Raw genomic sequence first — 25,281 nt, 5'->3', positions numbered from 1 at the left:
AATGCGTGATAAATAAACAAAGCAACAAAACTGTGGGTCCAAGTTTTAGAGACTAGATATAAAGGAGAGTGAAAATAATTCCCCAAATCAACAATGCAGATATTTATTATTCTGTGGAATCTTGATATTGATGACTGGAGTTAATTTTAACAAAAGTATTTTAATTAACAAAGTATTTTTTTCTTATATTAACTATATTTACTTCCTGTACTGCTGATACAGCTTTAACAAACATAAACTGATTTTAGTAGAATTGTTTTTCATTGTTTTTTTTTTTATTGCCATGTTTTTATTGTTTTCTGCATCTCTTTAGATCCCTCACATTGGACCTGATTTATTAAAGCTCCTCAAAACTAGAGAAGGTAAACTATCAAGGGAGTCCCTGGCTGGGAGATCCAGCAAACCTGAAATGGATCTGGTCTGGAATCTAAAACATTCGGCAACTGATAGCAAATGATTTATAATATCACACAGTTTCACCCATGATTGTGTATCTTCTCCAGGCTTGGAGAGCTTTAATGAATCAGGCCCATACAGTTTGTTAAAACTGTTGTCAGTGGGACAAAAATTGATTGTTCTATTTCCTCCAGACAACCTTCCCTGTCTAAAACTAATGTTAAACTACGTTTTAGTATTTATTTACACTTAAGACTTTTACTTATACCTAATATGCCTTCAGTCTACTAAAAAAACTTTTATTCAACCATAAAAAATCAATAAGTAACTTCCAAACTGAAAAGTAAACCAGAAATTCTTGTAAATAACATTTTTTTACTACTAGCCTTTACCAGTGAAGGAAGTGATACTCAATGCTGATAAGCCCTGAAGCTATTACCATTCTACAATGACAAGGAATTCCTTTGATATGTTGGGCTGTACTATTCTACTTTCAGGTTACAGACAAAATAAATGTAGAGACATTTAGCAGAAGTCTGAGAAACCGGTTCTTCCTGTGGGCAGGTTTAAAAGAAGAGGTTATGTTTTGGGTCTACCACTTCTAGTCTTCTGCAGAGAACTCAGGAGCTGAACACACACACAAGTAAGTGTATTTTTCTATGATAAAGATAGTCACAGACATGGGGTGACAATTGCCCAAGATTGATGGGTAATCTCATTAGTAAAGTGGAGGACAACTGCCTATGTGCCTCTTAGGTAGAGACGGTAGAATACAGAACGAGTAAGAAAACCCGGTGTCCCCTCAAAAGATATAGATTATACATGTGCATGCCCTGACAAACCCAGCAAACCCGAGAGCTTTGCCCAAGATAAAAAAATATATTTGTCCCATTATCCCATTGCCTTTCTACGCCTAAATGAGACCATTACTCTGTGTTTATGACATATGAGGGGTTTGGGAAGAAAGTATTCAACATGTCCTCCTGCATTGGACTTTCACTATGAATATCTTTGCTGTTGATTAAATAACTTCATAAGTCTGAATAAAGGACTTTTAAAGAAAATTTCCTCAATGATTATCAACCAATTTTCATAAAAGCATAATGTGTTTATTTATTAAATGATACATGTATCAACACCATAGGACATATAGGATGCCTGTGTCACATTCCTCCTCTTTGATGCTTTTCCGCTCATCCAGGGTTTTGTGCTTTGTAGGAATTTTGAGGATATATATTGGATGTGTGAGTGTTTAAAATACTAAATTAAAAAAGTATCTTTTTGTGTTTTTTTGTGCATATACGTATTTATTGTTGTGTTATACTCTCTTTAGTACTTACCTCCTTGTTTTTGTGTTTCTCCTGATGAAGCAGACTTGCAATTGCAAAACATATAGAAAAACCTGTTATATTTTGTATATTATTATATAAATTATGTATTATAATTGGATCACGTATGTATCCATGAATTTTTGTTCTAAGGACATTATGTTACATAGTTAGTCAGGTTGAAAAAAGACATAAATCCATTAAGTTTAACCACTATGGAAATAAACATATCCCAGATAAGAACCCTATGGACTCTATAGTATATAGAGTCATTTTTTTTTCTCTATAAATATCTGTAATTGATCAACCAAATTTTATATTAAATAAAGAACAAATAAAGATGTTTAAATAAAGCTATTGGATATAATCCATGAACTCTGCCTTGAAAATCCCAAATATCCATACTCTTGTTCTCTGTATTATTGGGATGTGGCATGTTGTTTTTTATTGAGTCTTTAGTGATTATTTTCTGAAAATATTTTGCCTGTCTTACAAATCTTTCAATGCATTTTGCCAAAAAGGTCCTTCAGGAAAAGCTGATGAGACAAGTTGGTACAAGCTTATGTCTCCTGCCTTTAAAAGATGGTTACAGATTTGATAGATGTCTCCACTATAGCAGAACAAATACTGGGGCAGGGCAGGTGGCACTGGAAACTGGCAAAAGTTCCAGAGGTTTTTTTACATAACTTCACTTTTATTTTCAATTAATTCGACCCCAGGATATTATATCTCTTGGTAGGAACATATTTACATTGTTTTTATTGATTCCCATATAAAAACCTCTCTAAGATATTCCCCGGGGACCTCTCTGGATATTATCCCAATATACTTCTAACCTCATAATTCTTACAGGTCAGGTTGAATCAGTATAGACATAATTAGGAGATTTCTTTTGTAATCCAATATATTCCTAATTTGATTTTACCTTTACCATCACTGATGGATAACATATATTTAATCCAGGGATTATTCTATGCAGTTGTTATGTTCTTAATGTAACAGTGTAATAATGTTGATCATGACTATACTAGGAAAACTCTGTAAAAAAATATGTAAAATTTCCAGGTGCTTTACATGGTAATGGTGGTTGGGGTTTATTTTATGCTGTTTAAGCATCTCTACTATATGATATACAAGGCTGTGGTAATTAGGAGGTAAACACTGCATACCAGACCCAAGGCTGAGGGCTCAGCAAGATAATTACAAGAAGTGGTTATTCAAAGACATAAGTGATTTTGAGACGTTTATTTTATTTCAATAGACTGCAACATACATCTGTTCCCAAGTTTTCACCAAGTGTTTGTTTAAAGCCTTGGGAAAACTGACTCAAAAAATACCTATTAAGTGGTTGATTTATATACTGCTCATAAACTAAAAAACTGCCCATAGACATGGTCAACACAACCATAATTAGCTAATCTTGCACTGATCAGTCCAATGCAATAGTTGTGTAAAGTATATGGCAGAGAAAACCTTTATTTCTAATGTTAGACAGAGTAAGGAAAAGTTGTTAATACTAACAAGGGCTCCATTAGAGAGATTTTACTTCACTGTCTTATTTACTAACCACAATTTCACCATACAGGAAGAACATCTGCAATAGGGACAAAGAGAGAAATAAAATTTGATAGGTCTTGTAGCCTCCATCTCTTTTATTTTTGTCTGTGTTTCTAATGGAGAGTTTACTTCACGTCTTGTCTCATCACCAGCAGGGTAGGGCAGGAAGTGAGGATAATTCTCTATAACACAACCCTGTGGAGCAGCAAAAAATCATCCTTACCCACTCTGTCTAAGTCTTTTGTTTTTCATATACTTTAAAGGAAAACTATAGCAGTGTGTTGTCAATTTAACCTTAATCTTCTTTATAAAAGTTTATACATTTCTTCTCTATACTTTTTTATAATAATGCTACTTGTATATTACAATGTTATCATGTGAAAGGATTCCCTTAAAATTAAAGTCCTAAAAAGATCCATAAACATTAAAATCCTAAAACAAAGGAGCTGCAAGTAGGTGTTTTCTGGTCAAACACAGACAAGTTTGGCACAACAGTTCATGTATGATCTATGTCTTGCATGTTATGAAGTGCCTCTCAACTATACAAGTTGTGATTGCAAGATTCTTCGCATTCCACTTCATTATTATAAAAAAAAAACAAACACAAATGTGAAACAATAAAAGGTTTAGCATTTGACATGGTGTAATCTGAACTATTCATAATGTGTGTACATAAAGCAAACATTACACTTATTATAAAGTTAAGGCGATGCTGTTAAATGCAGTAATAAAAATATACATTAGGTGGCTATACAAAAGCAGCTTTTTGGGAGAGTCAGACACCAAATAACTCCGTATTAAAGTCTCAGCTATGTCAAAGATAAATGTTCATCCTTACAAGGCAAGCAGAAAGCAGAAGTAGTTAAACTAATCTGGAAGAAGGGAAACAAGCAGAGACTTTTTTGTGGACCAGAGATAAAGGAGGGGCTTTTCCATGGATCACCAGATTAAAATATTCTGGATCATGTTTGAATTGACTGGAGCATATATTAGTGTTAGACCCTGCACTTCACATAAAGTCTAATTTATTAAAGCTCTCCAAGCCTGGAGAAGATAAACTATCTTTGGAGAACCTGGGAGATTCAGCAAACCTGGAACCAGTCTGGTACAGGATTGTAAACATTTACCAAACTGAGACCGAATGATGACCTGGAAATCCATTCTGGTTCCCCCATAATGAGTCTATCTTCTCGAACTTGGAGAGCTATAATAAATCAGGCCAAAAGTCTGTGATACACAAGTATATCAAGCATTGCATTAACTTCTACAGTAACAGTTCATCCAAAACAAGGAGGGGTATTTTACATGACATCAGTAAATAGTGTTCCATTACATGGGACTGTCCAATCATAGACTGTGAATGAGAGGCACAGAGAATGTTCGTGCCAAAAATCCAGTTTGGGCTTGCTTGGCCTAAGGCAAAGTTTTAGTCCTAGGATTCTTGCCTGCAGTGGCTACTTGATTGTAATGCCTGCATGATTTCACGATAATATCAGGTTTCCTATTCCTAAAATATTTTAAATACCACATACAAGATAACTTTTCACACAAGACAAATTGATATAAGCAAGCAGATCCCAGGGGTAATTAGGTCCTGTTAAAAACTCTCCCATATCCCCATAGCAATGGAGATTTTCTAGTGTAGAATTACAAATAAGCCAGAGCAAAATAGTATACTAATACATGTAGGGATCTACCAATACATAACACCCATCTTATCCAAAACCAATTCATGGAATTCATGGAATAAAAACACACTGTAAGGATTCAATGGTGTGGGGAGCCAGTTTACTCTTACTTATTGTTCAGCTTGTCCAGCACAGGTCACCTGTAAATGTCCAATAGTTGTGGCAGATTGCATTGGAAGGATAAATCCATGAGACCACATTGCATCTAATGATCATATTAGAACAGACTGAATAGGTTGTTGCTTGTGAACATAATATGTCTCAAAGCTGAATATCAGTAGCCATAGAATTTGTTTTTGCTTCTACATACCCAGTTATCAGATTGCCTGAGATAAGATATTATCATGGTGGTAAACATTAAGCCTGGGTTACTAAAGCTCTCCATGACTGGGAAGATAGATCAATGTTTTTCAACCAGGGTTCGTCCAGAGGTTGCTGGAGGTTCCATGAGCAATAAGCAGTTTGTGACTCTCAGGTCAGTTTAAGTTATATTGCTGATCTTGTTGGCTATCTGTAAAGCTGCGTACACACGTGCAATTTTTGTCGTTGGAAAGGATCTTTCACGATCCTTTCCAACGACAAGGGAGTGCACGATGCATGAACGATGCTGTACATACAGCACCGTTCATGCTCTATGGAGAGGGGAGGGGGAGAGCGACGGAGCGGCACCCTGCTGCGCGCTCTCCCCTTCCCTTTCATTAGGATCGGTTGTCATCCATCGTCCGTGGATCCGGCAGGTCGGTCGTTCGGACGATGGACGACACCGACTGTACACACGGCAGATTTTCTCCTGATATTTGGCCGATGCCGATAAAAATCTGCCGTGTGTACGTAGCTTAATATGTGCCACCCCCAACATCCATTTTCTTAAACTTGTGTAACATTGTGTTTTTGTATTTTTTTTATTTTTTTTTTTTCCCTTTAGATTGGCGTGCAGTAAGTAAAGTTCTCAAAGATGCCGACTGTAAATGAAGCCGATGACCGTATGAAAAAGTTTAAGAATAAAGGCAAAGACACTGCAGTGAGTTCACATGCTAAAAACAATTTCACAATTGTAGGTTCTCCTTGTTTTGGTCACTTTAAATCTAATGGTATTTGGTAGATGACTTCTTATAATGAAGATTTTGGCAGCTCTCTAAAATGCTTCCTTAGAACAGATGAAGGTAAGAATTCTTATTGCAGGGGAGACATAGCCTGTCCCTTGCTGCAATAAGACCTCATCCACCATTTTAAAGAACAACTTTAGTTCCGCTTTAAGGTCTTAGCTGCAATGTTCTTGGGTTTGGATACATTTGAATGTGTATAGTGTGTTCTTAGCCCTATTTAATTGTAAGAACATTTCTACACTAATATCAGGTATTGACATAACCTGTTTATACAAAGGGTCAGTCAACCTAAGACTTCTGGATAAGCTGACCACACAATGACTAGTTCTAAAATTCTAAGCAAGCTTGTTGGTCTTGCCTAATTCTGGTGTGTGGCGCACAGAGCACATGTTGAGAACGGGCAGAAATCCAATCATATAAAGAAAATTGGACCTATAGAACTCTGCGATAATTGTTGGCTTTTGTGATCATGGTAAATAGGATGGTGGCTGCAAGTCATATAGTTGTTCATGTGGACTTCTGAAGTCCAAATTTGGACAATTTTCTTTTTCAATTCATTGAAATTGTGAAGACTGGGAATTTAGGATATCTGATTTTGATTCCCTGCATGTAGGAAAGTCTTGTAAATCTAATATTTCACACCTGCACTTTTCTAGGAACTAAGGCGACGAAGAGTAGAGGTAAATGTGGAGCTCAGAAAGGCTAAGAAAGACGAGCAGATTCTAAAGAGGAGAAATGTGTCTTCATTTCCAGATGATGAACTTAACTCTCCTGAACAGCAGAAGGCTCAACAGGTACCACTATTTTCATAAAGATCAAAGGGCTCTATTTATAAATGATTCCAATGTTTATCTAAAATTCTGAATTTTCCTGCACTTCTTGTTTTGGTGCCTAATAAACAATTGCTTGTTCTGCCACCTAGTGGCCAATTAAGTGCACAGCTGTTACAACTGGAAATGCTGTATGTGTAAACTAATATGGATGTGTCTGGACAGGTAGAATAATTTGTAAGTACCCACCAAGTGGGTGTGGCAATAGAGAAAAATCTAGGGTTAAATCCGTTTTGGGTGCTTGAACCATTTTTATTTGATTACACTTCTGTAGTTTTTACATGTAGACAGGAAGAGCCCCATTTGTCAAACACGATAATTCATCCTTATACAAGTGTTCACAATTTGCTGTGTTTTAGAGTGGTTTCCAAATGCATAACTAAATATACAGTTATAGTAAAAGTTTTTTTGTTCATGAAATATTTCAATTTTTAAGCTGAGGAGCAATAAAACCAGTTTATCCGCTCTAACTGACAACTCACTACAGCTAAGTGAGTCAATCATTTCTTCAGCTTGAATGTTATTTAAAGGTCATGTGTAGGTGTCGCATCAGATTGAAGGAAAACTTACCGGTAAGTGCACACTTAGTGTAAGTGAATGGCTTATGAGCAGTTTCACTGAAGAATCAGCATTTTTTTTTGTCCCTTCCAGACTTCACCACAACTTTTCTACACAGTGAAGCAAATCTAAAAAGTGACTTTTTTTGGCAGCTAGGACTGCTTTTTAAAGCATTAGGAAGGCAAACAGTGCACTCTATGCATTGTTAAACTGGCTGTAATAGAAAGTGCACTATTATGGCATCCAGATCCAAAAATACAACTGACAAAGCTTGTAAAATAACATATTCAGTAACAAAAATTTGATGCTATTTCTATTTCCAGATTGGTTTTCTTAGAAACATTTCCAGCCCTTTTGCAGTAGAATGATTTCAGTCAAAACTGTGCAAATTAGTCAAGCACTAGAACTTTAGAGCCCAGACTTTGGTCCTTGACTATACATGTAATGCAATTTTTTTTTTTGTCGGTCGTCCGGACGATGGACGACACCGACTGTACACACGGCAGATTTTCGCCCGATAATTGGCCAATGCCGATTATCGGGCGATAAAAATCTGACGTGTGTACGTAGCTTAAGTGTGACATTCTTCCCACTCACCAGCAATGTAAGAGACATTTTCCCACTGACCACTAAGCCAATGTACTGTGAGCTGTGGATATAGTAATTATACTTCAGGGATTCCCTGAAGACCCTAAAGTTATTTCAAGGGTTCCCCCATGTTAAAATGATCAAGGAATACTGAGATGGACAATCATGGGAGAGTCTAAAAGATCCAGCAAACCTAGAATGAATTTTGTCTAGAATTTAAAACATTTGAAAGCAAACAGCAAATGATTTTTAAGAAATCCACTCCAGGTTTGCTGTGTACCCATCATCACATTTTTTACTTTAAATTAAAGGGTAGATAACTCTTTTATATATTATGTCTTTACTGCTGCAACAGTAAATAGTATAGGAAAGAGAAGCCCGCAGCCTCCTGGGACACATATGTCATGTATTGCATATCCTGATCTCAGGCATGCGCAGAAGGGGCTTTTTTCTACTCTAAAAAAGTGCCAATCTCATGCATGCGCTTTGAACAAGAGGCCGGAAGAAGGGGAAGAAGATAGCGGTGCCCGGTGTCAATCCCTCGCCGGGATGAAGAAGGAAGACGGGATGACACAGGACCTACTCAACGAGGATCATGGATCCACGACATTCCACCACTTTTTTGTTGTTGTTGTGATAGTTCTGCTTTTTAAACAAAACCCTCAGCTTTGGTGCCTACAGAAGTGGTTACAAAACGTTCTTCCCACTTTACATGATGAGTTCTGGCTACCAATGCAGACGTAATTTAGTCACCCTTCCCCATGTTACATAAAGAAATGACAACTTGTTCCTTGTCATACTTTCGTGACATAATGCTGTTCTGCTTATCTTGTTTCGGCATAAAAGCGGTCTTTCAGTTTCAGTTTAGTGATAAAGTCACGCGAAGGAAGAGGAAGAGTGAATTGTGGTTTAATACACTTCGAGAAACATAAAAATGGATTGTCTATGTTGTTTTTATCCTAGAAAGCCTAAAAGAATGAAGATCGCTTCATTTAATGCCAGGCGGTTTGGGCTGAAGAAATGTAAAGACAGCAAAGTGTTTCCAATTATAAAAGAGGTGGGTGTAACAAGGAGTTTATGTAAAACTTGCCTTCACTTATCTGAATGTATGAGAGAATTGAGTTTTCCCATTAGTAATAAATCAGGCCTGGCTATGCATGGCCTTACAGGATAGGATTATAGGGTGATTGGCCAATGCTTCTAATTGTCTGTATTGTCCAAAAACTGATGTTGGGTTGGAGCTGTCCTGTTTGCTTGTATTGGTAATACTGCGTTAAACTGACAGGGAGGGAAACTGATTGTCACCCAGCTGGAAATCTCTTTGACATAATATTTAGAATTAGGGGGGAATAGCCCTTAGTTTCCAGGACTGAATTGAGAGGTATAGAGGGAAAGAAGAGTAAATATTTGTTGGAAAACCTGTTGTGCTAAATGGAAAAAAAAGCACAGCTGTATTTCAATCTGCAAGTTTTAGTGAAATTCCAGCTGCCATTTTTCCATCTTGATTCACAAATAAAAAGCATTACACTAACTGGTGTCTAAGGGATGCAGATCATTTTGGGTTTCTGCCTATATTGTGTACAAAGTTCATAAATATTAGACAAGGAGCTAACACTTTCTATCCTATTTGTAGATTGTTTCACGTTATGACATCATCGTACTTTTGGAAGTTTTTGATTCCAAAGAGAAAGCTGCAAAAATGCTTGTCGAGCAGCTAAATAGGTGAGTGTACTGGTTGAAATGCTAAAATATAAAATTGATATGGGAAATGGGCTTCACTATATCATTACCTTAGTGTTGATACATATACGTAGGGCCTGAATTTTTAAAACTCTCAAAGACTGGAGAAGATAGACTATAATGGGAGAACCTGGGTGATCCAGCAAAACTAGAATGGATTTGCTCTATGACTGGAATTAGTAGCTAAAAACTGCAAAGGATTTTACAGAATCTGTTCTAGGTGTGCAGGATCACCCAGGTTCACCCACGACTGTCTATCTTCTCCAATCTTGGAGATCGTAATAAATCAGGTCCATTGTGTGCCAGAATGTCCAACACACAACTCTCTGATCGGGTGCCTAAAAAGCTGCTTTGGATGCAGTTTACTCTGCTGTCCTGCTGGGTGCTGAAAAGTTTGGGGCCACAAAAATATTTCTATCTCTTGTTGTCAATGCAAGCATGTGTAAAAATTAAAGAAGGCCCTGTTCTCAGACCATTCATGACAACATTTTCCCATGTGTTATATATGAATTTAACATATTGTATGGTTATGTAAAAGCATTCCTTTATTAAACTGTTTAAAGTATACATAGTATAAAAGTATAAAATTCACCATTGCTCTTTCATCACCAGATACATTAAAGGCTACAAAGAAAAGGAAGAGAGGAGCTAGGCCAACATAGACGTAATTAGACAATACCAGAAGAGGGCTATGAAATGTAGGGAGCGAGGGGTTGTACTTGGGATTTGATTCTTCCTAGAGCAGTCTAATTTTCTAGCAAATTGAAGGCACATTCTATGCAAAAGAATAAAAATATATAGAAAAGTAAAACACTGAAAGTACACATTCAAAATACTTGCCCACCTCCACCAATGACAAGCAGAATGAGCTAAAAGTATAGGTTGTATACTTTTTAAATCATCCAGATATGTATAAAAGAAAGGCGAGCCCAGCAGTGTGTAAATAAAAATACACATGTATTTCTTACATTGAGTCTTACATTTATGTGGTCAGGTCCATTGCTTTATTTAAAGTTATTGAGCCCTATTTATTAGAGAGAATACACTTTAAGCAGTGAACCTGAGTGACTCAGCAAACCCAGAATTGATTTCCTAAAAGTCATTTGCTATTTGTTAATAAATGTTTTCAGTACTGGACCAGATCCATTCCAGGTTTGCTAGATCACCCAGGTTCACTGATAAAAGTGTATCCTCTCCAGCCTTGAAGAGCTTTATTAAATCAGAGTCTTTAAAGAGTCTATTTATAAAGCTGTGAATCTGACATTCACTGAAATATTCTTTGGTGAGGAATCTTCCAGGTGTTTCAATGGCAGTAGCTGATTTTGTGAAATGTCAAAATCACTGCTTTTATAAAAAAGACTGCTTAATGTTGCTGCTGTTTTATAGCTAAAATTGTTCATATTTTACTAAATGTATTTTCTGGGTATCTTCTCACAGAAGTTTCCAGCACTTACAATAGCGGAAATTGTCCTATTATGGTTACTAGATAACAGGTTGGTTCTAGCCCTGTTTGCTGAGGGATGGTTCCATGCGCCTGAATGAATGCTAAAGTATAAAAATGCTCACACATTCAAACAAGCATGTTTATAAAAGTGAACCTTTCCTGGCAAATTCAATTTCACTAGATGAGAAAATTAAAAATATCAATGAAATAAATAGTACTGATTTGTGCTGACATTTGCCAGGTCATGGTAGGATCAATAATTGCAAAAATTAGCTGTTTGGCAATGGAGATCTACAGTATATACACTTATAATGCTTGAAAAAGCCATTCCAACCTTTGCTTTTTAAAAGTTATAAATACATTTCCTTAATGCTTTTTTGATTCCCAAATGCTTTTTTTAGCACATATTTGTATTTTTTGTAATTTTATATTTCAATGCAATTAAATTGTCTCATTTATTTGAACAGCACGGGTGGAAAAGGAGCATCATACCAATACATTATAAGTAAACCTTTAGGAAGAAAGGAGTATAAAGAGCAATACCTGTTTGTATACCGGTAAGTGATCGAATAGCAGGTGTGTTCATTCATAAATCAGTAAATTGGGGTTATAGGTGTAGTGAAAGGAAGAATAAAGATTGAGCTTAGAGGGGAAATTGATATACAGGTAAGGAAAGCAAAGAAAAAAAATGGATTGTAAAAGAAAAAAAAAAAGATTTGTCGGTAACTCACCATGTAAAGAAAGTCTGCAGGTCATGGAATGATTAAGATCAAGAAACGGATGAAGAGAAGGATCAATTTATTCAAATACATGAAGAAACCAGTGATCGGAGAGAAGCAATGGCCATAGGCTGAAAAGAACAACACATTGGATTAATAAATGAATGCTGTGTGGGGTTGGGAATTTTATTTTAGCTTTTTGGTCAGCTTTTGCTTTATATATATGTTATATACCGTATTTTACGGCCTATAAGACGCTCCGGAATATAAGACGCACCCAATTTTAAAGGAGGAAAATCTAGAAAAAAAGATTCTGAAAGATTATTCCCCTTCTGATCACTCATGTGCCATTCAAATTCCCTTTCTGATCACTCTGTGTCATTCAAAATTCCTTTCTGATCACTCTGTTATTCAAATTCCCCTTCTGATCACTCTGTGCTTTTTTTCCACTGTACGGCAGTTAGGAAAGGGAACAGCAGGTGGCGCTGTGTCGGCTTCTTTCGCTCTGCTTTACAGACAGGAGAAGACACGTGCTGCTGCCAGAGAGGAGAGGAGACAGACACTGCTGCAGCCAGAGACACACGCAGGATCGGGTATCGGGTGAGTATATTATTTTATCACACCTTTGTTGTATAGGACGCACTAACTTTTCCCCCCCCAGTTTTGGGGAAGAAAAAGTGCGTCTTATACTGCAAAAAATACGGTACATACTTTATTGCATAAAAAATGATTCCCAAAGCACTATGGGTTAGCTCAGGAGACCCTTGAGCAGATGTGGCCTGCTTTGAGGACAATGTATATGATTGGAATATCACACAGAACCGTCCAATGAGTCATTGAGATGACTGATACTAATGTGTACATTTCATCTTGCATATTTGAGTTATGTACATGGCAGAGTTTTTAACAGAGGGGCAAATAAATGGATCACATGGAGGACGGAAAATACATAGTGGGAGAAGGGGGGGGGGGGGTCAGGGCTGCAGAAAAACATTTTGACTAACTGTACCCGATTTCAGATATACAGTCCTCCTTCCTCCTCCCAAGCTTTTATTCTCCATCTGTATTCCTGCAAACTGTTAAGGTTTTGGGGGACCACTGAGCAGTGTGTATTATTATCTTGAAATACCACAGTAAAATATTGCTTCACCACTGTCAAGAGGAAATCCGTAAACCGGAAATCCGCGCAGTACGGCTAATCGAAATCCGGTCCTACTTCCGCAGGCGGAAACCCAAGCCTGTGCGGAATGACTAGATTTTCTGACGGCGCAGAAGTCCGCGCCTGCGCAGTAGGCTGTCAGAAAATTGGGTCGTCTGATTTCGCGCCTGCGCAGTAGGACCCGATTCTTTTGACAGCTTTACTGTCCGGGTGCGAAATTTCTAACTGTGATACTAACAGTGATTCCGTCTTTTGCTATTGACTGTTTGGTATAGTGGAATATGTAAGGGACCTGTAAACACTTTTATTATGCTCCCAGTTCTGATAGAGAGCTTTCCAATGATTTACATACTCTTTTAAACACTGTTAATGACACAGAGCTATTCCTAGGCATAAATGACCAATGGCTTGGTTGCACCACGCACCAACAAACCTGCCCATTCCAGCACTTACAGATTTATGTGTGAAGATTCAATCCCTGCACCTGTCATGTGACATTGCTACAAAAGTGCTGTCATGTGACATAATTGTTTACAAGAGTGCTGTCATGTGACATCTTTGTTACAAGAATGCTGTCATGTGACATCATGCTTTACAAGTCTTGTAATGTGACATTGTTACAAGAGTATTGTCATGTGACATTGCTACAAAAGTGGTGTCATGTGACATTGTTTACAAAAAGTGCTGTTGTGTGACTTCATAACTTACAAGAGTCTTGTCATGTGACATTGTTACAAGAGTCTTGTCATGTGACATTGTTTACAAGTGCCATGATCGAACCAGGTTACCTCCTTTCTGTTTCAGTAACTTTATTTCTTTTCATAAAGACAAGAATACCAAAGCCATTTTGTTAAAAATAAAAATAAATTGGGCATATCCAATATTATAACACTGTAAAAATGTTCACTATAAGAAGTTTATCGCTCTAAAGATGAAAAGAATCAATGCCATGTAAATTCCTGTGATCATTATCATTGCAGAAGTCTATATTTGTCAATTTCAGACAGCTATATTGCATGGTTTCCAGGCGCCCTTTTGCTACTTTTCATATGGGGGAAAAGAAGTTTGGTTTGCAAGGGACCAAGTGGGGAGGGGGGCACTTAGGGGGCGAGGATGAAAAACCACCCAAAAACATCTCACCAATAGGCACCTTCCTTATTATTTCCCCTGATATTACAGAATAAAATGTTGGAATGCCAAAACCCATTACAGCCACTGATACTTATATGGTCTATGTGATTGTTGTTTCAGAGAGGACTTGGTGAAGGTAAAGGAACAATATCAATATGCCGACATGCAGGAGGGTGATGAGGATTCCTTTGCACGTGAACCCTTTATCATCAGATTTGAATCAAAAAAGACCGGTACGTGAATGAACTGAAAATGTGTTATTATGAAACCTTCCCCTCCTAAAGTGGAAGAACACGTCCCGGGGCTTTTTAATAATAATATTATTATTAATAAACAGTATTTATAAAGCGCAAACAAATGACGCAGCGCTGTACATTAAATAGGAGTTGTAAATGACAGATACAAACAACGAAACAGGAGGAGAAGAAGACCTTGCTCAGAAGAGCTTACAATCTAAGAATGTATTCCCAATATAGAAGTTGCACCAGCAAAGATTTTTTGAATTGCTATGTGCAGTAATCTACTGCAACCAATTTTTTCTTATTGTTTTCACTGCACTAAACTTGTAAATTTGATTATTGCTTATCACTGCTCCCTACTGGATATCCTCTTATTCTTATTGTAGCCGTGCAGGATTTTGTAATCATCCCCGTCCACACAACTCCGAAAGACTCTGTGCAAGAGATAGACGAGCTCTACGATGTGTACTTGGATGTAAAAGAAAAATGGGGCACACAGGTAAAGAATACATTGCTGTCAAAGGAAACAAAATGCAAAAAAAATTACAAAAAATACATATTGAAGGGGCAGTAATCACACATCATTACATGTCATTACACAATCACATCATTATAACAATAAAACTAAAATATTTATTCATATCGTAATTAAAACAGCATCTGTTGTTTAACAAATTATGCTGATGATGAAAAATCATTGGTTCAAATCTTGTCACAACATGAAATATACTCTTCACATTTCACAGATGGATTAGGCTGGCGAGCCAATCACATCTATGTCCTATAGTGATTTAATAGTCAGGTTTAGTCAGAGTTTAGTTTAGTCAGGTTTAGTCAATAGTCAGAAACAGAATGTTTTGTTTTTACATTTTTATATTGTTTCTTGTGTCTTGCATGTCTTCTAATGCAGAATATAATGATACTGGGAGATTTCAATGCAGATGGATCTTATGTCTCGGGGAAAAAAATGAAAAGTATAAGACTAAGGAGTGATGAGAGTTTTCACTGGCTGATCACGGATGACAAAGACACAACAGCCACCAACACTACAGACTGCACTTATGATCGGTATGAAATGTATTTCATGAGTACAAACCCCTCCATTGTCTAAGTGCAGTGAAAGTTTGTATTACATCTATACAAGCTTGTTTGACATCATATTCCAAATCTATAGGCAATAATCAGGAGCTGCCCCCCCCCCCCCACCCACGTCTTCTCCATACCACCCTTCTGGAAAGGCTTTCTACAAGACTTTGGAGTGTGTCAGTGGGGATTTGTTTCCATTCATTCGTTTGTGAGGTCAACTTCTGATGTTGAATGAAAAGGCTTAGCTTGAATCAGCATTCCAATTCAACTCTAAGGTGTTCATTAGGGTTGAGGTCAGGGCTCTGTGCAGCCCACTTGAGTTTTTCCACACCAAACAAGCATGTGCAGTTCAGCTTAAATTTTTTTGCTGAACTGCTGAGCAGTGACCAGGCAGGTAAGAAAACTTATTGCAGAAGAGACATTGCCTGTTCCTTTGTGCAATAAGGACCTGTCTGATGGAACTTTGACCCATTGTAACTGCTACTATTGCAACTTTTTCCAAAAAAAGCCATTTGTGGTTTAGTAGTTGATCACTTCTCTTTTAGCAACTAGTTTCAAACAACATTTTATAGATTTTTTTTCCATGTTAAGAGTAATAGAATAGATCTGTTTACTGATGTTTATTTGTAACAAAATGGTATATATAAATGATGCAAACACCTTAGTTTATAAAGCTCTAAACTAGGAAATGATTGTGATTTTTGCCTTTCAGCATAGTTGTTCATAACGATCTCCTACAATACATTGTTCCAGACACTGCCAAGCCTTTTAACTTCCAGGAGGAGTATAAACTGACAGATGAGGAGGTGAGCTGAGGGGAATAATGGGAGCATTTTTACAAACGAGAATTTCAGTAGGATCAGGACAATTTCACATAGAAACAAAAGTTTGGCCAAGACAAAAAAATAAATAAATTAACAATTAAGTTAAAAGCTAATTTTCTATATATGATCCCATGGTGCAAAATGTGAATCTGTACTACTAACAAGGGAAAGGGAATTTAAACATACATGCTTTTTAACATGGACCTTAATGCAAAAAGTCGAGAATTTACGTATAGGGAACATCTAGATATGTAATTGTGCCGGAGCTGCACCCTTTAATTTGGAACGTCTCTCAAAAAAAGCAGTGCAGTTACTGACTATGCACTCCTGTACCTTTCGCCCAGTGTTTCTCAACTAGTGTTCCTAGGTCCTTGAGCAATAAGTAATTTGTGCTTCCTAGTTGAGTATAAGGGACAGCAATGTTTTTTTTACCCTTTCTGTAAGGGTGAAATTCTTTCCATGACCACCACACTTCTATACTGTGAGTTGTGATTATGGAATACATAGAGTGGGTTGGTGAGGACATGGAAGTTATTTCAAGGGTTCCACTTTTAAAATGGTCAAGAAAGTCTGCTATAGCCTGATCCCTGTACATTAGCAAAACACATTGCAGACCCTGGTTATAATATCAAGTTATTTGCTTTGTTCCTACCAGGGCTCCTATTTATTCTCTGACATTAGAATGATAGGGGGAAAGGCTAAAATCCAATTTAATGTTCCTAAACATTTGTAAATATGTTTATTACAGGCTCTGGCTGTCAGCGATCATTACCCAGTTGAAGTGGAAATAAAAACAAAAAAAGGAAAATGTGGAAAGAAATAGCAATGGAACATACAATGGTTTCTACTAATTATTCTGAATATGCACAGCACTGGAAAAAGAAAAAAGTATATTTCATGGTAATACATTCCTCCTGTTCAGCACTGTCCCCTGTAGACACCAATTTGAGATCCAGCACCACTTCCTTTTTTTTTTTTTTATTGGAAGTTTTATTGGATGAATTTACCATGAGGTCAAATTAACATACAATAGCAGGTTAACAACCAGAAATAAAAGAAAATACATGAAACAGTGCTGAGTGCTGTTAATAAAGGGTGGAAGCTAATAACATTTACCGCACAGTTAATATCTAAAGGCTGCATCCTTGGAGTTATATCTATCATATCATTTATAACATAAAATCTCAATCTGAAGCCAGTGGGCAACTATCAGAGATATTTTTACATTCCGTAATACCAATCAAAATTTCTCTAAAATGTTTATTTTAATATACTTCATGGTGAGAAACACATAAATGTGACCATTTTTTTAAATAAAATGTAATCAGGGAATTTTTTATCTGTTTTTATAGTTGTTGGTAAAGATTATATTTGGATTTATTAAATTTGGTTTTTTTTATAGTGTGTTCATTTTATTATATATAGTATAAATAAATAATCATAAAAGCCAGGAGTAATTTAATGTCCAATTAAACTTTCAGGTGAATGACTTTTGAGATACAGAAGTTAGTTTTTAGTTGTTAGTTGTCACCTGCAAGCCATGCTGCAGAATGAAAACCTTGCTCTCTGTAATCTCTGCAGAGAGACCACAGAGAACAAGGTCCCACTCTCCTGCTGCAAGGGATAGGCTTTGCTTCTCCTGCTTTGGCTACTCTATAAAGCAAAAACTAACACCTTGCACGCCACTGTTTAAATTTTTACATAAGGGCTTGAAGCAATTACCTCCAATTGACAAGACCCTAACAATGCCCAAAGTTATCAAAAAATAAACAAAAATAAAAGCATTTTTCTGTCTGAGTGACAACAAATTCTTGCATGGACATCACAAAGACAGAATATAGGATAGAATATCCTCAAATCATTTTGGTTTGATGCTTGCAATGACTGTTGATGGATCTGCTGTATTCATTCAATCATAAGGTGAGAACACTCGAGAGCATTGTCACCCTGTGCTAAGACCTAGCCATGTCATTTTTCCATTATACAAGGGACTACTAATATTTTAAATGTCACAGCAGCCCCTACTCATGGACTGGCTGCTGTGTCATAGGGAATTATGTGCACTTAGCTCAGCAAATAAATTATTGGGATGGGATGTAGACATGAGTAGTGAATGTAAAACAAGAAGAGATTACAACACAAAAGTGCAAATTGACTCCACTATTCACCTAAAGTGCACTTGCAGTTTCTTGTTCCACCATGATCAATGCTGTGTGGATGATACAGAGAACCATTGATAACAATTGATAAGTGATATGGGTCAGGCCTAGCATATTGCCTAACATTCTAGGCACAGTCACATAGGATCTCCCTTAAAACCAGAAGTTGGAGATAATCTTGCCACTTGCATTGGAGCAAGGAGCTGAGAGCAAGCAGGTAAAGCAAGAAAATCGGGAGGGGGTTAGGGGGTCAAGATCAAGGTGTCTCAAAGTGTAGCAGACAAACATACAATAAAAAAAACACTATTATAAGGAATAGATAAACCCTTCTACTTAACCCTTACCAACTTTTTAAAAATGAAATAGAATTTCTTTACGATTTTATTTTTTGTGAATAAGCACATATCATGGGAACCACCAATTAACATTGATTTAGTCACAGACACCACAGCATTAAAAAACAAAAGGAAAAAAAAACAAAACACTTGTTTATTATCGCTGTACACAAATCATACAAGAGATCCGTCAAGCTGTCACTTCAGGGAGATCTCTGCAGTTTAACGCCACAACCGGAACAAAGTCATGTGAACAATTCTCTCACTTCTTTCCCGATTTCTTTATTCCGCCACCAGCTGAAAAGAAAATCATACAATATATTATTCTCTTAGAATACAGAGAGCACTGAGATTCCACACAAGGCCATTATAAGAGTGAGTCTGCCATGTAAAATGACATTCTAGGGTAAACCAGTTTATAGACAAAATAATATGTTATAGGAGAGAGAAAATAGGATTACATCATTACATCAATGTAACTGAGCTCAGAAAGTGGAAAGGTAACCATGTCCCAACTGGAGCCCAGAATGCAGGTTCAAGGTGACTGTAAAGCAGACCTAAACTCAACTTTTTTTTTTTTTTTTTTTAACTTTACATAAAAGGGTAGTCAATCCTTATATAAAGTAAAAATTCTATTTATTTTTAGTACGACACCCTTTTTTGCACAAAAAATACCGGTAAGGCTCTTGGCTGCTCAGGAGGAGCTCTTTAATGGGAGAAAAAAAATTGTCGATCTCAAGCGTGCAGAGGATTTTAAAGCTCCTGTCAGTGTGAGTAACCTTGTAGACCGGGTATACCTGCTACCTTTTCAGCCTGTGTGCTAAAAACCAGCCTTCTAGTTGTTTTTGGTATTCAGCTCTGAGTGGGTCAAATAAATTTTCCACAGGTCAACATGTCATTTTCATCAGATATAATTTTATGTGGGCTTTGTAGTATTTTTGATGCAGATTTTCAAAGCAGTTCAGTTTTCTCGAGCACGTCTTTTTGTGATGCAGCTAATTATATATTCTGTGAAATTGGTTATAAATAGCCAGTTTGACATGATCCAGACAGTTTCTCTTACGCGTGTGGTCCATTCACGATGAAAGTACAACTTTGCCAAATTACCACAGAATTTAAAAAGATATACAAACTATATTTCGACTGTCCACTTGGTGAGCAGATAAATCTTGGACTCCACATGTCATCTGTACCAGTTGTTCCAACTGACTGGGTGACTGGCTAAATCGGCGTAAAGCAGCAATGCCATTTGCAATCGCGAAGGTGTGGAGAGAACCGCAAGACCATCTAATCAACTGCTATTTTTGCCGCGCCAACAAAAGTAGATTCTCAGGTAAAACTTAGCAGAAAATTGTATATCCCAGCCTCGATTCTGCAATTAGGCCTGTTCCCTATGATGATTCATTGCCAGTTCCGGTACCGCCACATGATGGACTTGCTTTTGTAGAAGTTAATGATGAATGCGCTGGAGTTGCCACCAGTTACAACCCCAAATCATCTGATCCTGACTACTTGGCCAATGAAAATTTAGAGACCTTTACACAAGCAGAGCTGAATAATCTCGTTTGTGATCTAAATCTCTCCAAAGACAAAGCATAACTTCCTGCTTCAAGGCTTAAAAATAAGCACTTGCTTGCAAAGGATGTAACTGTAACTCACTACAAAAAACAAAATCATAACTTGACAACGTTCTTCACTAGTGATGGCTCAATGGGCTATTGTCATTATATGAAAGCACTCTAACAGTTTGTCACAAGAGCATGTTCCATCTGAATGGCATATCTTCATTGATTCCTCTAAAAGAAGCTTGAAAGCAGTCTTACTGTAACATAATGGTAATTCCAAACCAAGTTTACAGATTGCCCATTCAGTTAACCTAAAGGAGTCTTATGACAACATGAAGTTACTACTTGAAGCAATCCACTATAAAACACACTAGTGGAACATCTGTGGGATCTAAAGGTCATTGGCTTGCTGATGGGAATGCAAGAAGGATTCACAAAATATTGCAGTTTCCTATGCCTGTGGGACAGCCGATCTACAGGAGACCATTATGTCAAGAATTATTGGCTACCAAGAGATACCTATAAGGCCGGAACAAGCAGTGTCAAGTTTCTGCCTCTGGTTGATCCACATAAAATATTTCTGCCTCCTCTATTTACAAAGTTAGGCTTGATAAAGAATCTTGTAAAGGCCATAAATCAAACTCCAGAAACTGGGTTGTCGCATGTCATTAAAAATACATTTCTTGCCCTCAAATCTAGAATTCTTCCCGGAAAATCTTGGTTTGGTGAGTTAACAAACAAGGAGAACGTTTTCAACAGGACATTCAGTTAATGGAGCACCGCTACCAAGGTTTCTGGAATGAAAGTATGATGGCCGACTACTGCTGGATGCTGTACCATTACAATCCAGACAAAGAGTACAAAAGAAAATCATACTCTAAGCATATCTGAAGAAACAATGGTACCTGACTGACACTGTTCAGTAGATCTATACCACAGTGTGCCTTATTTTACTTTACACTGAATATGAATTAACATTCACTTCAATGGTGCTTTTGTTTTAGTACAAAATACATGCACGTACAATGGTAACTGAAAATCTGAAATCTGCTAGAAAAACTGATTAGGAAAAGTTTTCTGTGGTTTCTGATTATCAAAACCCATTTTTTGTTGACCTGTGTAATCGGACGAGAATCACCTGATGTGTGTAAGCAGCCAGTTGTACCATATACTGGCAGGTGCCCATGTGTGTCCATTTTTGTCCTGATCAGAATAGAGATACTTTTTAGGGTATAAAAGTACTTACTGAGAGGCCCCTTTTGAGAAGCTTTATTTTTCAACTCCTCAAGCTTTTTCTGTTCTTCCTTCTGTTTTTGCTTAAAGGCCATCTCATCCTACAAATAGAAAGACAGCAAAGATGCACAACTGTTAAAACTGTACAAAAAACAGAAATCAGAGATTTGAGTACAATGGCCATAGGTGACACAGGCATGACAGTCAAATTGAAAATTCCAGGCTGCCATGATGGATGTACAGACAGATATGCAAGGAAAGGAGTCAGTTTATAAAACCCCATTCTCCCTGGCTAAGCCCAGCTTTCTGTACAGAGTTTTCTACACAAGCCACACATCAGGCTACTCTGGGAAAAAGCATTCCTAATGTTAGTAGGTAGGAACACCAGTCCAACCATGTGTGCCCCTGAAAAAAATTAAAAGTGAGGGAGAATGCTTCCGCAAACTGGCTGGAGGTCTTCTTAAAGCGGAACTTAACTGAAAATAAAATAATGACACTTACCTTCCAATCCCGCAGATCCCTCGATGTTGCTGGTCCTTCCCTCGATCCGGTCCCACGATGTCCTAGAACTACTCTTCGTCACGGTGAGCAGTACGTGCCGCCATCTTCAGTCTTCTCTTCCATCTTCTTCTTGTTAGGTCATCCGATCTTGCCGCGGTGATCAAGTCTGAAAGGGGCAATGCTGCTCCCCGCCTTTTTTTTTTTTAAAAAGGGTGTTGCACGTAAAAATAAATAAATAACATTTTTCCTTTACATATAAGTGTTGTCTACCCTTTCATGTAAAGTGAAAATGTTGAGTTTGGGGAAGTGACTTTGACAAACTTCTCTACACATCAGAGCTGCTCCCTTCCACAAAGGGGCTTAGGAGGTCACATACAGCTGTCAATGAATGATCGAAGGATACAAAACTCCCTTTTTCTGCAGATCTCCCTTCATTTCCTGTGGAGAGCCTCAGTCATTTCTATCTGAATGGCCAATTATACAGCTATAAATAGGAGAGCAAAGCAGCCGTGTATCCATAGAACAAAAAGAACAATTGGGATCAAAATAAGGGAGACAGCTTTAACCATGGCATTAACGTACACACATTGAAGTTTTGTAAATAGAAAGGATCTTTCACGATCCTTTTCAACGAAAAAACACTACACGATGCATGAACGAGTGCTGTACATACAGCGCCATTCTGCTCTATAGAGAACGACAAAGCAGCACCCCCTTGTGCTTTTTCCCCTTCACTTGTATTACGATAGTTCGTGGATTCACCAGGCCAGGTCCATGAATGAGCGATGTACACACGCAATATATTTTACACAAAAAAAATACATAATATACAACAGGTATTAAACACAACTACAGACAGAAATTTTAATACGGTACCAAAATAAAAAAAATACCTGAAAAAATGCAAATTGGGCTCTATTTACAAAACAGGGAAAATTACATTCCCTCAAACATTCCCTGTTGGGAATCAATTACTGCAAATGAAACACATGGACCTGGAAGATTCCCACCAGGGAATTCAGTGTTCTCCCCAGCCCAGCACTTTCCAGTTACCACCCAACTGTTTTTGGGTGGTTACTGATGAGTTGGGTCACTATACAGGGGCTGTCACCCACCTAAGGCTTCTTTCCATGCAGCGAGTGTGGCTCCGGGTGAATTTCTTTACAGAAGCAGTAACCCCAAGCCACACTCTGTGTGGAATTGAGGGCTTACCTGGTCCTCACGAGCCAGCGGCATCCTACAGTGATGCCTGCCCGGGATCTGTGTCCACTTGGTGATGCCCGGCCGGCATCGGCACCCCGTTGGCATTTCCCGGCATCTGTGTCCCCTAGCCTCGCATCCCGGCTGGTTGAACATTGGAGACACGAAGCTAGGGGACGCAGATGCCAGCCCGGGGGCGGGAAATTGAACATTAGAAGTATTTTTAAATGTCAAATGTACCGATATAACATTTAAAAATACTAAATTAATCATACCATCAGGGAGGTAAAAGAATTCTGGGGAGAACACTGGAATGTCAGAGGGATTGGATGATTCTCTGCTTATAAATAGAGCCCTTTGTGTGACATTTGTTCAGCTTTAGAAGGTCTGTATACAAAAATTATTATTATTAAACAGTAATTATATAGCGCCAACATATTACGTAGAGCAGCACATTAGATAGAGGTAGCAAATGACAGACAGATACAGACAGGGACACAGGAGGAGGAGAGGACCCTGCCCTGAAGAGCTTACAATCTAGGAGACAGAGACAAGACAAACTAATAGCTACCTCATCTAACTCTTTGCTGGCTTTTTTTGGTGCCTTTAATGGCTTCTTTTTACCACCTGCAAAACAAAACATAAAAAAAAGGTAATTAAAATGTTATCGCTATGTAAATGTATTCATGACAGTGTTGTCAAAATTATTTGTAAATCTGAGGATTTCACTGCCTTGCCAGGGTCAGGAAGGGGGTGGAATATCCAAGCCGCCAATGACTGAATTGGAGAGTTTCTGGACATTTTCAACAGGAGGAAAATACCTTTCAGGGAAACCCCTGCTATTAGTGTGGTGGACAGTGAAAAGAATGCTTCTTACATTGCTGGCCAATGGGAGAGAAGGTCACCCCTAGCCAAAAAGAACTTTGGGGAGATGTTCTCTCACTTCCTGTTGAGTCTGCCAGTCAGGAAGTGAAAGAAAATCTCTCCAGCAGATCATAAACAGTAAAATAAAACATTTTAAAAAATAAAACAATAATTTGGAAATGTAACCCTTTACTAGGCTATATAAAACAAGACACTTATAGGGTTGATACCGGTGCAGGGAGAATACTGGATGATCTATAACAACCACAAACAGCCAATAGATCTACTGTGGTCTCCCTGATTACCCAGCAATCCATCTCTACCAATATACCCCGGGTGTAGTAATGTGACATCTACCCTGTTGCCAGGAAGCCCCTCCACCCCTCTAATCCCAGCACACACACAGGATGGCCCCGGATCCCGCCACCCCTCATTTGAATTACACACCTTCTCTTCCAGACATCTTTGCAGCGACTGACAGCCGAGGACCCTTCTCTGCACCGGAAATAGGCGTCTAATACACTGCCTGAGTCGCTTCGGGACTTCCGACTTTGGGCTTCTCTACGTGCCTGCGTTGAATAAAAAAAGCAAACTATTTCAACAATGAAAATAAATAAATAGGAAACAAAAGCAGTGTTTGCGTGGAGTATTGCAAATTACCATCATAAGAAAACACCCGCACGATGCGATTGGCTGAAAACAGCGAATGTATTGCTATATCCATGAAATGCCATTGGCTGAGACCGGCCATGTTGCTACACCCATATATTGTGTTATCCTAAGCTAATGAATGCCTGAGAGCGGCTATATTGCTACACCTATTCATTAAATTATCCGAAGCTGTCAGATTCTAGAGTGCGGCCATATTACTACACCCATATAATGAGTTATCTGAAGCTGCCGGATGTGTGACCGCGGCCATATTCACCCATACATTCATTAGTAACTGCGGCGACCATATTAGTACTCCCATACAGGGAGTACACATTGAATTAATCGCTTTTTTTTCCAGTTTCATGGAGACTTTAATA

General features: G+C 37.8%; 1 protein-coding gene across 2 annotated transcripts; it reads left to right on the top strand.

The window, feature by feature from the left end:
* Positions 1-955: 955 nt before the first annotated feature.
* Positions 956-19,061, top strand: LOC140337144 (deoxyribonuclease gamma-like). Of its 2 annotated transcripts, XM_072420714.1 has the most exons (9): positions 956-1,039; positions 9,015-9,108; positions 9,685-9,773; positions 11,703-11,792; positions 14,365-14,477; positions 14,870-14,982; positions 15,394-15,551; positions 16,282-16,375; positions 17,142-19,061. In XM_072420714.1, exons 2-9 carry the CDS (start codon positions 9,028-9,030, stop codon positions 17,214-17,216), a joined length of 813 nt encoding a protein of 270 aa, XP_072276815.1. In that variant the 5' UTR covers positions 956-1,039; positions 9,015-9,027; the 3' UTR covers positions 17,217-19,061. The 2 variants fall into 2 exon arrangements, with proteins under 2 accessions (XP_072276815.1, XP_072276814.1); XM_072420713.1 differs by lacking the exon at positions 956-1,039 and having other exon boundaries at positions 8,860-9,108.
* The last annotated feature ends 6,220 nt before the right edge of the window (positions 19,062-25,281 follow it).

This window comes from Pyxicephalus adspersus, chromosome 8, assembly GCF_032062135.1.
Source record: "Pyxicephalus adspersus chromosome 8, UCB_Pads_2.0, whole genome shotgun sequence".
In the NCBI taxonomy this organism is placed as follows: domain Eukaryota; kingdom Metazoa; phylum Chordata; class Amphibia; order Anura; family Pyxicephalidae; genus Pyxicephalus; species Pyxicephalus adspersus.
The sequence above is the reverse complement of the archived record's forward strand: the minus strand, read 5'-3'. Positions and strand labels throughout refer to the sequence as shown.

Bases quoted from the DNA above. Each gene is read 5' to 3' on its own strand.
- LOC140337144 (XM_072420713.1), top strand. From the start codon at position 8,986: ATGGATTGTCTATGTTGTTTTTATCCTAGAAAGCCTAAAAGAATGAAG. The intron at 9,109-9,684 runs GTGGGTGTAACA...TCCTATTTGTAG, and splicing joins TGTTTCCAATTATAAAAGAG to ATTGTTTCACGTTATGACAT. The intron at 15,552-16,281 runs GTATGAAATGTA...TTTGCCTTTCAG, and splicing joins ACAGACTGCACTTATGATCG to CATAGTTGTTCATAACGATC.